Below are 13,347 nucleotides of genomic sequence, written 5' to 3'. Positions count from 1 at the left end.
TCATCAATAATTTATGTTAGATGAAAAAATAAAATTTTTATCGCGTACTTTTTAGTTTAGTGATTTAGTCGCCTAAATTCAGGAAAGTGATTTAGTCGCCTAAATTCCATTCCTGGAGAACTACTTTTAAAGATATCTTTGCACTAATGACCTTTTTGAGGTCATTTATTCAAGATTATGTACCTGTTATTCTAGTGGGTTAAAATTTTCATCTGAACAAAACAAATCAGGGTTAATATATACAATATAGTAATTAGTTTATAATAAATATAGTTGTATTTTATTTATATAAAAATAGTCAAAAATTATAGTAAATATACATTAACTATACAATATAATTTGTTAAAAATCAGAAAATATACATTCACAATATAATATATAGCTTACATATAAATGAGTTATACCAGTGGCGGAACCAGGAATTTTATGAAGGGGGTTCAAAAAAAATTAAACATGCTAATCAGGAAAAAAAAAGTGCTTAATAGGATTCGAACTCGCGAGTTGAGACAAGCTACGGTGAAATATTGAACCCCATTTGCCACCGAGCTAGTCATTTGGCTTATGCTCAGGGGATTCAATGTTAAATATATACACAAAAATTAAAAAATTTATTTTATATATACAGTGTAATTTTTTAACGAAAAGGGTTCGGATGAACCCCCTCACTTGCACGTAGGTCCGTCCCTGAGTTATACACCGACTATACATTATAATACATTCAAAAAGTTGAATATAGTTTAACTATATATAAAGTATAAACCGACTATTTAATCTCAATCAACTCAAAATCACCTTTTAACTGATTCATATTGCAGTACGTCGAGTTTTAAAGTAGGAGAAGAAGAAGAAAAACGAAGCAGAAGAAGCAGCAAAAAAAGAAGAAGAAAAAGAAGGGAGAAGACGCAACAAAGAAGATGCTGAAGTTGGTGGCCATTTTTTTGGGGGAAAAATAAGGTCGAGCACCGAACAGTGTTGACAAATTGAGCTAAAAATTTAATAAATAAAATTTATGAATTGATATTTTACATAATTTGTCCAAAAAATAATACATCTAATTACTTTCAAAAGCAAAATTTTGTCCATTTGATTAACATGAATTTTTTTAAAGAGTATTTTTTTTTTTTTTGGTTCAAAAGGGATTTATTTATTGAAACATAGTTTGTCATTACAAAAAAAATAAAAAATTACACCTGCTGCCACAAAGTGCTCACTTGTAGAAGCATCTAGAGTTTCTGGTGGATGGAGTAGGCTCACATTCCCCATCTGGTGCCATACTATTGGCTATTAAATAATTATACATAATTAAAATAATTTTTTATGTATATATAATAGATGTCGAACCATTTTCGATTAGTTTGTGTGTCTAGTTTTTTCAAATTTTAAACCTCCTTGGTTAAAATTCTGACTTCATCACTGTAACTTCAAGTGAAACCTGTTGTAAACTCCCTTGAGCCAATGGTGGAGGTTCCATAAAAAACTTAGGTATGTTGTAGTTCTTTCACTTTTGAATGCAAAATTAACTCAATAGAAGTAGAACGATAAAACAAACGTGAAATTTACGTTGAATACCCTTAGAAATAGTTGATATTGAGTTTTTGATTTGATTGGTCTTGAATTTTTGACAAACTGTTTGAAGTTTAGAGTCCATAGAAAATAATCATTCTATTCACAAAGTAAAAATAAAGTGTGTGTTCATTTTACTTTCTTCAAACTTTACTTATAAAATTACACTGATTATATTGTTGTTTGGTGATACTTTATTCATTTGTCGTCAATTAAATATCATGTTAATCATAAAAAGTTTTAGGGATGTCGATTAAAAAAGTTGATTTTTTAAATTTTAAAAAAGCAACAAAGAAAATTACATATTTAGAATTTGCACATTGAAGAATAGGAAAAAGATATTTAAGAAATTGTAATTGAAGAGATCATTTGTCTTCTTAAATAAAAATAATCATGTTATATGAAATGGACAGATGATAGTAGAATTAGAGGGTGTTTGAATTGACTTATTTTAAGTAGTTTTTGAAAGTGTTTGAGAAAGATAAAAAATACTTTTAAACGCTTATTTTTAGGCCAAAAAAATACAAAAATAAGCTAAAAGCCAACTTACGACTTTTAGTTTTTAACTTATAAGCTATTTTAAAAAAACTAATCCAAACAACCATTTATTATTATTATTAGAATATTATGGTATAGCCTTAGGACCCCCCAACCCACTCTAAATATTACTACTATAATTAGTTTGGCTGATTTTGAAAAAAATATTGACCTGAGTAATGGGCCTCCACTGAAAGCTTTAGTGCCATTTTCTGCTCTTTGATCTTCTTGAAAATATACCTTGTCTAGGTGATAATTTTTATTTTGGTACATTGAATAAAACTAAATAATTTTTTTTAAAAAGGAAAATTATTTATCCTTAAATGTCTCATTATTTTTATTTCTTCTTTTTATTTTAAAATGACACAACTTTATTTTAAAATTCACATGCTGTTGTCATGCTAACATCAATGCTCATTCAAGAATTTCGACTCGAAACTTGACTCTTGCTTTTGTGCTATTGCATGAAGCGGAAAGGAACAATGGAAGATGTCTCCACGTGTGACGTGATAAGATAAAGGACCACTAGGATACCTTATGCTTTGTTCAATTAACATGTGTATGATAGTGACTTTGTTTAATATGAATAAATATCTAGGATATTCAATAATGACTTTACGAGGATGATGTTATATGTCATATTTGATAAGATAGAAAATTTGTCTCTACTTCGAATTCTGTTTAACTATTTATTTTTACTATATTGAAACTTTGTTTGATACTTCGTAGTTCCGTCTTGAAGCATACTTTATCTTTCCTTCAATTAGAATAAAGATATCAACCGTTCTAATAAAGAAAGAGAGATTATTTGATACCAATTAGGTATTCAATACTGATTGGTCTTATTAGTTCGAGTTCAAATCTATTAAAGAAAGAAATACTTTTGATTAAAAAATTCTTTATTTTAAAAATTAGATTAAGAGTGAAGAAACTAACCGTTCTAATAATCTCACCTTTAGAAAGTCCTAGTATCACAATCTCAAGATGGTTATACCTACTTTGGACAAAGTAGTTAAGTCATATCAATTTTCTCTCTTTTGTCAAATTTATCACATTACTTTCTAGACCACTATATTATTGCTTCCACTATAGAAAAATTGAGAAACTTGGTCTCAACTACACAATTTTCTTCCACCGTTCACGGAGAGCGTTAATGATTACGATGAAATGAATTGAATTATTTCACTTTTAATTAAAAATTTTGAGAATTTTAGAAATGAAAAAAATGTTTGATAGAAAATGCTTTCCTTTTAATGAGTCTTATTTGTGTGACTCAAAATTTATTGAGCCAGTAAATTATGAAAATCAATTAATTTTAAGTAAATAAAAAAATCTGTACTATATTATTCCCTCACATGCATCCACAAGCGATGTTGTTATCTATAAGCTTGTGGGTACACCATTTAAAGCGATGTGGTGCCTATAAGCTTGTGGTGCATGTGCGAGGGAATAATATAGTACAAACTAGTTGTAGCGATTATATAAAAGTTGAAGCGAATTATACAAATGTTATACTCATAAATTAGTTGTATTCTGAAATATACAAATACTGATATATATATATATATATGTATTTGTATATCTGGCAAGCAAGATTGACAGAGAGGAGTAGAGAGGCGAGAGAGATCAAGAGAGGGAGGAGAGAGGCGAGCGAGAGGCGAATTGTATATGTATATCTGTCGAAAATTTGTATATATGTAACTGATATACATATGTATTTGTATATCTGCCACACGAGATCGAGAGAGGAGGAGAGAGGCGAGCGAGATCGAGAGGTGAATTGTATATGTATATCTGTCGAATTGTATATGTATATTTGTCTGAAAAAATGTATAATGATAACTGATATACATATATATTGTATATCTAGTAGTGAGATTTGTCATACTGCGTAAATATGTTTGCTGCGAGTCGTAATTATTTTAAACTATACCATAAACGCGTAGTATAATAGTAAAATTTGTCATACCGCATAATTTTTCCATAAATAAAACACCAAACAATTACCCCTCTTTTAACGTAGACCAAATACATTGACAATCCCTTAAATTTATTAGTAAATTTAATATATTTTTGTTTTATTTTTTAAAAAAGGTATCAGTAAATTTAATTTAGATATTCAGACTATGATATATTATAATTGAAAATCTAAACATATTATAAAATGTCCCTCTTAGACACTTTCAACTCAAAATTTTGAAAAATCTTTTGCAAGTGTTCTCAAGTATCCGTTAGTTAGATATATTATATTTTAATATATATAAACTAAAGGATGAACCCATGAATGACCACTTAAAGTTAACATAAACTTTCAGTTAAACATTTTAACTAGACTTTGTTCATTTTAGACATCTCATGTCATGTCTGATGTATTATTTTCAAACTTATTTTTTTCAATCAACAAAACTGTAATTTGTGTGTGTTCACTCGCGAATGACACGTGTAAAGTGTCGAATTAAATGAAGACATTTATCATTTGTGTTCAAAATAATTATTAATTAATAAATTTTGAGTTAAAAAAAATATATAAATTATTTTAACAAGATCTGAATTTTTTCTTGCTGGGAGGTTCCAATTTCTCTCGATTTCTTCCATCCAAAGTAATAAATCAGTGTTTGGATCAAATTTTTTAGCACAAATCTACCGTTATTATTCATTTCAATCAAACTTTAGCCAACAAATTTGAATTTTAAATCTGGATTCTCATCCAAAAAAATTTAATAAGAATAACTATGTATCATAATACCAGCCTGATTGTTCAGATCTCTCTTTATTGTTGTAGCGAAAAAAAAATTAAAAAAATTAATAACCAAGATAGGTAGTTATAATGTGGAACGTTAAATAAATGGGTAAAAGAACAATTATGTATCCTAATACATAGTTAGAAGGATTTTCAAATTTTGGATATTCAAAAATGGAGTTTCATCAAAAAAATATTTTAGAATCCATTTTTGATTTACTGTACCTATTATTACAAATGATGATTAGAAGGGTGGAAATTTCATGGTTATTGTGGTGGGGGAAGAAAAAAATGACCAAGATGGGTGATATTAGTGGTAACAGAGAAAGGGTGGATATGATGGTGGTGGAGTCGGGGATGGTGAAAGGAAGAAAGAGTCAAGAAAAAGAAAGATTTTTTTTATTTCACGAAAAAAAAAAGCTCTCACCCTGTGAGGTAGTGCAATACATACTATTTGTCAAGTCAGTCAAAAGTGTCAAAATAACATAGCAGAACATGATATGAGGTGTTTAAAACGAAGGCAAAACTTTGTTACAGTATCCGGGGAAAATTGATTTCAATTTTAGGTGATCGGTTCACCCTTAACTATTATATAAACAAAGTACTACTTTAATAAGTGAAGTATTTCAAAACATCAAACATATCACAGAGTTCCAAACTTCTAAAATGGCTACTCCTCATCAACCTTTGTTAACAAAAACACCCAAACAAAATCCTATAATCAGCTTCAAGATCCTCACTTTTGTTATAACTTTCTTTGTTGCTCTGTTCTTAGTTGTGTTTCTTGTTGCTCCATATAAATTTGAGATTAAACATTCTAATCTATGTAAAGCTGCACAAGATTCCCAACTCTGCCTCAGTTATGTCTCTGATTTCATGTCCAATGAAGTTGTCACATCAGATTCAGATGGACTTACTGTTCTGCAGAAATTTCTAGTTAAATATGTTCATCAAATGAACAATGCAATTCCAGTGGTCCACAAAATCAAGAACCGAATCAATGACATTCATCAACAAGGAGCTTTAACTGATTGTCTTGAGCTTCTTGATCTGTCAATTGATTTAGTGTCTGATTCAATTGTAGCAATTGATAAAATAAGTCGCTTAGCGCATGCCAACGCGCAAATATGGCTAAGTGGAGTGCTCACTAACCACGTTACGTGCTTAGATGAGCTTGATTCGTTTACTAAAAATGGAACAATGCTTGATGAGTTGATCACGAGAGCTAAAGTAGCATTGGCGATACTCGCATCTGTAACAACTCAGAATGAGGATGTTTTGAGGCCGGTTTTAGGGAAAATGCCATCGTGGGTGAGTTCGAGGGATAGGAAGTTGCTCGAGAGTTCTGGTAAGGACATTAAAGCAAATGCAGTTGTGGCAAAAGATGGAAAAGGGGATTATAAAACACTTGCTGAAGCAGTTGCTGCAGCCCCAGATAAGAGTAAGACGCGGTATGTGATTTATGTAAAGAAGGGAATTTATAAAGAGAATGTTGAGGTGACTAAGAAGAAAATGAACTTGATGATTGTTGGTGATGGTATGAATTCCACCGTCATTACTGGTAGCCTTAATTTTGTCGATGGAACAACAACCTTCCGCTCTGCCACTCTTGGTAAGTTTTCAATTCATTAGTCTATTCTTATAACTGTGGTGTTCGTGTCAGCTTGCACCTCGACTGTTCCGACAGACGGAAAACAATCACCTAGTGTATATTAGACCCCTTCATGATTTACCGATATTGGTCCTCCAACTTACTTATATTGGACGTGCAAGGGTGTTGAGTTCCCATATCGTTGGGATGTATTTTGTTTGCCTCCTTAGATGATCTTGAGCCTCTTCACATCATGATCTAGTTTTAAGGATTGTGTTATAACAACTGAACTCAGAATACTCAACTCTGTATAAAATGTTCGTATGACAATGTACAGGAACCTATATATAGGTGCATATGACAACCAACTGCAGCAATGGTGGCATGTCCAGTAGTTAACCGGTATCACCTCTGCCATCTCGTGGCCATTTGTACCTTATATGGGGGCAAATAGGCCCATTTCTTCCCATTATAGCTCGGGAGGGGATGCATATAACATGAACTCTGAATGCATATAGTATTTTCATAATAAGAACTTAGCCAATTTTGGTTCATATCTTGATTAATGAACAAGTGTTACATATATACTATTTCATCGTATTGCAGCTGCAGTTGGACAAGGATTTATACTACAGGACATATGCATACAGAACACAGCAGGACCCGAAAAACACCAAGCAGTTGCACTTCGAGTTGGAGCTGATATGTCTGTCATAAATCGTTGTCGTATTGATGCTTATCAAGACACCCTTTATGCACATTCTCTAAGGCAATTCTATCGAGACTCCTACGTTACAGGTACTAGTGAAGCAGATTATGCAAAATGTGCTATGCGTTCATTTGAACTCAGTATTTTGAACATAATAAAATTTTAAAGTATAAATCTTGAATCCGTCTCTCTGCAGGTACTATCGATTTCATATTTGGTAATGCAGCAGTTGTATTACAGAAATGTAAGCTCGTAGCTAGAAAACCAAGTAAAAATCAGAAAAACATGGTGACTGCACAAGGCAGGACGGACCCAAATCAGGCCACGGGGACATCAATTCAATTCTGTGACATAATAGCAAGTCCGGACCTTGAACCAGTCGTGAACGAATTCAAAACATATCTTGGTAGGCCATGGAAAGAATATTCAAGAACTGTAGTGATGCAATCATACTTAGGTGGTCTTATTGATCCAGCGGGTTGGGCTGAATGGAACGGAGAATTTGCCTTGAGCACATTATATTATGGGGAGTACATGAACAAAGGACCTGGTGCTGGTACTAGTAAGCGCGTCAAGTGGCCTGGTTATCATATCCTTACTTCTCCCCTTGAGGCTATGCCATTCACCGTGGCTGAGCTGATTCAAGGCGGATCATGGTTGAGTTCTACTGGCGTGGCGTATGTTGATGGATTAAATGAGTAGGCTACTATAAAATTCACACTGTTTATGTAGCAAGACATAAGTATGTATTTTTATGTTGCAGTATCCTTAGAAAGCTCAAAATAAGTAGTACAGTATGGCTATTTGGTTGTGCTACATGCAGGCTGCACCAAGCACAAACCAAACATCAGTTTGCTGGAAGTAAGTTTCTTGGGTAGATTTGAAGTTATATAGAACAAAATACCCAATGTAAGTGTACGCAGATCTTACCCCTACTTGGTGGATCTGAAGTAATATGTTCATAAATAAAGTCTTCGTTCATGGAAATATGAGTTTTAATAACAAAACTATTTTTAAAAGTTGAAAAAAAGAAAGAGTAAAGGGATGAAATAGTTTGAACAATTCCTAATCATTGAACATCCATAGGTAATTCCAAAATATTATCTTGGAGTTTCAAAGTTAAAACTTCATGAAAGGATGGAGTCAGAATTTTCACTGAGGAAATTCAAAATATAAAGAAAAACACAAGAAGAAGCTAAAGGAATTCAATTTGATTGAGGGATTCAGAAGAGTCGTTATAATTTTGCATAAGGGAGCTAAATTCATAATAAATAATGGTATATTTTTTCCTAAGTCTCGGAGAAACTTATTGAGTTTTAAAGATATCCGTGAAAATGATTATCATATCAAGACAAATGATGAAATAAATCTTGAATATCTTGGTATAATCAAAAATGTCTCTGGACGGACATATGTTATAGAAAAAATTCCAGCCTTATCTTTTGGGTTGTATTGGACGAAGATTAGTGTGATTGAGACATATTCTATAGTAAATCAGAAGTTCACTAATTTTAATACTTTCGTACTTTGGCATGATCACCTGTGACATCCTATATCTATAATGATGAGACGAATTATAGAAAATTCAAATAGACATTCATTAAAGAATCTAAAAATTCTTTTAAATGACGATTTTTTTCGTAATGCTTGTTATTAAGGCAAGTCAATTGTGAGGCCATCACCAACATAAGTTATGATTGAGTCCCCTGCGTTCTAGGACCATATACATGGGATATGTGAACCCATTTACCCACCTAGTGGGTCGTTTAGATACTTTATGTTTCTAATAGATGCTTTTTCTAAATGGTCTCAAGTGTGCCTATTATCATATCGCAATTTGACGTTATAAAATAATTGGCACAGATAATACGCCTACGAGCACAGTTTCCTGATAATCATATTAAGTTCATTCGCCTTGATAATGCTGCAGAGTTTTCATCCCACATATTTAATGATTATTGCCTATTGATTGGGTTAAGAGTTGAACATCCTGTAGCTCATGTTCACCATTCCTAGTAGGTTGATGAGTTGGGTAGTTTTTAAAATGTATATAATTTGATTGAATAAATGACAAAAATGGTCCCTTATATTTAAGGGTGTATTCAAAATAGTTTCTAAATATACATCAAATAGTTTTGGTCTTTCAAGTTTGCCAAAAATTAACAATTTTAGCTTAGGTCAACTATTTAACAATTTGTATTGGTTAAATTTGATAGAAATAGTGCATAATTTTTTAAACTAAAAACATCAAGAAAATCCCATCAGTGCTAGGGTCAAATTAACTAATTTCGAACATAGAATTTTATCATTTAATTGTTTAAATAGTACTCTAATTAACTAAAACAAACCAATTGAAATGAAATGTGTATAATAAACATTATCGTTGCTAGTTTTGCTAAGACATTAACTAATTCTAATTGGGGAAAAAATTTGAAAATTAAAGATTGTTGAGATCAAGCTTCCTATAATTATCTGCATACATAAATATATATTTAAATTTATATAAAATTAAATAAGTAGACACCATTACAACGAGAATTGCCACAGGACATAGGACGCCACAGAAAAGGAAGACGAATTGTTCTGCATCGTAACGCATATGGTGAAATGAAAATCTGCAATTGATGAAAGATTTTTCTGTTTTTTTGTTACACCAACATGGATCCTGCTTATGGCAAGACACACGAGAGAGGGGTTTGGGTGGTACCGGAGTCATGAAGGAAGATACTAACATTGTGAAGTGACTGAATGAAGCTGGTATTTTCTGTTGACTGCATTGCATCCATACAAGTTTTTATTACATTTGTATGTGTTCTCCGCATTAATCGCTAAAATTAGAGGAAGAGAGCAAAGTTGAAAATGTCTTACAATTCTCTCTGTTATTAACTCTGTTTTTTCTTCTTTCCATTTTCGTCCATTTTTTCTCCTTACCACCTCCACGCCGTTGTGTCGTTTCACACCCACAACGGCATCAGCTGGTGGTGGTGATCGATCACCAGCTTCCTCCGCTTTCATAATTCCCCTGTTTTCTTCTCTGTAAATGTGTTCCGAAATACGCAAACAAAATCATTAAAAAAAAAGGCCAGATATATTCCTCCATGATTAAAGGAATGCAAATTCCATGGAGGAATATCTCTTGGGTCCTATTAGTTTTGTTTGCGTACAATTGTCAAACATGTAACGGGCAGGATTACGGCGGAGAGGAAAAACCGGCAGCACCGCCACCGGAGCAAGAGACTTGCGATGGAATATTCATCACCTACAATTTCGATGGACGAGAGAAGATATATCCATTGGTGAAGAATGTATCTGCACAGGGATGGTCATTTAAGTCTATGTTAACGGTGTTGAATACAGGGGTTTTTGAGCTGAAATCATGGAAAGTTTTCGTCGGATTTCAGCATAAAGAGCTTTTGGTATCGGCGGACGGAGCTGTTGCAATTGATGGAGATGGATTTCCGGTACGAGTGGGTAAAAATGGTACAACATTGGCAGGGTATCCACAATCTGATTTGAAAACAGCGATAGATACTGCCGGAGATTTTACTCAGATGTCGGCTCAAATCAGTATAAAGGGGACGCAATTTGGTCTTAAAGAGAAAACAAATCCAATGCCTTCAACAATCAAGCTCGTCGATGAGGGATACAAATGCCCTGCTCCTAAGCGCTATAGTACGTATGTCTACTTTTCCGTGAAAACTTGTTTGCATCAGTTGTTTACGTCAAATTAATGAATGCATAGTTGTGTTGAACATACACAACTATCACTTTGTTATTCGAGATAGGCCTTGAATCATATATAGGCCTTTGGATCATAGTAACGAGATCCCAATCATTCCACATAGCATAAGAACTATGTGTTTATATACACTTCTTGTAAGAATTACATGCATTTGAAAGGCTAAACAAATTAACGTCGTTCCCTTTCTCCTTCTTCCAACGAAATGTATGTGTGTATGCTTTCGATGTAATTGTGGAATAAACTTTTGGTGGCGAAATTTGTTTTCTTAATACTGCTAGAAGGTTGACATGTTTAACTCTTTTGCAGAAACTTACATGCATGTTTGCTGCAAGAAGGATCCTAAATTCAAGCCTAAGAATGTGACCACCAAGTTCATGCCTCGTCGCTATGGAGACCTCTCCATAACTTACGATGTTCTATCAGCATTCACGAATAGGTATCAAGCACAAGTCACAATTGACAATCTTAATCCTTTGGGTCGTCTTGATCACTGGAACTTAACATGGGAATGGATGAGGAACGAGTTCATTTACAATATTAAAGGTGCTCATACTCATAAAAAGGACCCTTCTGAATGCATTTACGGACCTCAAGGACAATATTACAAGGATTTCGATTTCACTACTGTGATAAATTGCCAAAAGAAACCAATCATTTCCGATTTACCTAGGGAGAAAGCAGACGATGACAAAATTGGGAGGTTGCCTTATTGTTGCAGAAACGGAACTCTTTTGTCACCTATCATGAATGAAACACAAGCAAGGTCCATTTTCCAGATGGAAGTTTTCAAACTCCCCCCTGATTTAAACAGAACCGCGTTAAATCCACCTCAGAACTGGAAAATCGTGGGTACAATTAACCCGTCTTATACATGTGGACCGCCAGTCAGAATTGATCCATCACCATTCCCGGATCCTAAAGGAATAGGAATTACTACTGCTGTGGCTAGCTGGCAAATTACTTGTAACATTACTCGTCCGAAGCCTAAAGCAGCCAAATGTTGTGTTTCTTTCTCAGCTTATTATGCTGCATCTGTTATCCCCTGCAACACTTGCGCCTGTGGCTGTGAACAGTCGTCTAAATGTGACGCGAACAAAAAGCCTCTACTTCTTCCTCCAGAAGCGCTTCTCGTCCCTTTTGAAAATAGGGACCTAATGGCGAAAGCTTGGAGCAATATCAAACATCTTGGCCCTATGCCTAAGAAACTACCTTGTCCTGATAATTGTGGAGTGAGCATCAATTGGCATGTTGATAGTAACTACAAGACAGGATGGACTGCGCGTATAACACTCTTTAACTGGGGAAATGACGCGTTTGAAAACTGGTTTTCCGCAATCCAAATGAAGAAAGGTGTAGCTAATGGCTATGAAAATGTGTACTCGTTCAACGGTACAAAACTGCCTAATGAAAAGAGCAACACTATATTTATGCAAGGTTTACCTGGTTTGAATTTCTTGGTAGGAGAGGTTAATGGGACAAATCCTAGTAAGGATCCAAAAGTACCTGGAAAACAACAATCTGTTATTTCATTTTTAAAGAAGAATACACCAAATATTAACGTTGAAGGTGGCGATGGATTCCCTTCTAAGGTGTTCTTCAATGGTGAAGAATGCGCGCTTCCACCGGAGTTTCCTAAAAACACTGCAGCATTCAAATCCCAAATTGGTCTTTTGCCAGCAATTTTGGTTGCTCTCCTCACTTTTCTTCTTTTGACGAATGGGTTACACTGATCATCACTCAACTTGACGGTATATATTACTTAAAACTCTTTTTTTAATATACCTTTGCAGTGAACTAGCCTATACTGCTCTCCCTCTATATCCCATTTTACGTGACACAATTTTCATTTTAGTTTGTCTTAGAGCAATAGTCACATTTCTATATTCAAAAGATATTTTTTTTATCTTATCATTGTCATTTTTGTGATCCTATAATGATATGATTTCTTAAAGGCATAACACATAAACGTGGCCTTTAACTTGATCTCAATCTGACATCTATATCTATAAGAAGACACTTAAATTTATATAAAGTTAAATAAGTAGACACATGTGTCCTACATGTATTATGTCATGTAAGACGCGTATGTCTACTTATCCAAAGTTGAAGGTCATAGATGATAGTTAAAAGCATTTGCTTTAATAGCATTATTGTCCCCTGATTTTTTTGTCATCTATATATTACTAAGGTTTCTCTAGAGACAATTAATGTCCATGAAGAGATGGGAGCAGTAAAGAAGAAAACAGCAAAAAGTGACCATTACATGAGCTCTGAAGTTGAAGAGTACTGTAATCAAGTTGTGACAGTAGAAAGGAAAAAAAATGTTGTATGATCATAGCTTGTTTATATCTCTTCAAATTTCTATTCTAATGAAAAGTCCATCTTTTTTCATGTTTATTAGTGAACTTTGGGCGATTAAATGTAGCTGGTTATTGTGTTAGACTCAATTTTAAAAATAAGTTCAA

General features: G+C 33.5%; 2 protein-coding genes across 2 annotated transcripts; both read left to right on the top strand.

Moving 5' to 3' along the window:
* Window positions 1–5,434: 5,434 nt before the first annotated feature.
* Window positions 5,435–8,127, top strand: LOC129891093 (pectinesterase 2.2). The gene is made up of 3 exons (XM_055966348.1): window positions 5,435–6,452; window positions 7,038–7,229; window positions 7,337–8,127. Exons 1-3 carry the CDS (start codon window positions 5,507–5,509, stop codon window positions 7,840–7,842), a joined length of 1,644 nt encoding a protein of 547 aa, XP_055822323.1. The 5' UTR covers window positions 5,435–5,506; the 3' UTR covers window positions 7,843–8,127.
* Window positions 8,128–9,710: 1,583 nt separating this feature from the next.
* LOC129891092 (COBRA-like protein 10) lies at window positions 9,711–13,213 on the top strand. Its single transcript, XM_055966347.1, has 3 exons — window positions 9,711–10,812; window positions 11,189–12,630; window positions 13,071–13,213. Exons 1-2 carry the CDS (start codon window positions 10,239–10,241, stop codon window positions 12,610–12,612), a joined length of 1,998 nt encoding a protein of 665 aa, XP_055822322.1. The 5' UTR covers window positions 9,711–10,238; the 3' UTR covers window positions 12,613–12,630; window positions 13,071–13,213.
* The last annotated feature ends 134 nt before the right edge of the window (window positions 13,214–13,347 follow it).

This window comes from Solanum dulcamara, chromosome 6 (assembly GCF_947179165.1).
Source record: "Solanum dulcamara chromosome 6, daSolDulc1.2, whole genome shotgun sequence".
Taxonomy (NCBI): Eukaryota; Viridiplantae; Streptophyta; class Magnoliopsida; order Solanales; family Solanaceae; genus Solanum; species Solanum dulcamara.
The sequence above is the reverse complement of the archived record's forward strand: the minus strand, read 5'-3'. Positions and strand labels throughout refer to the sequence as shown.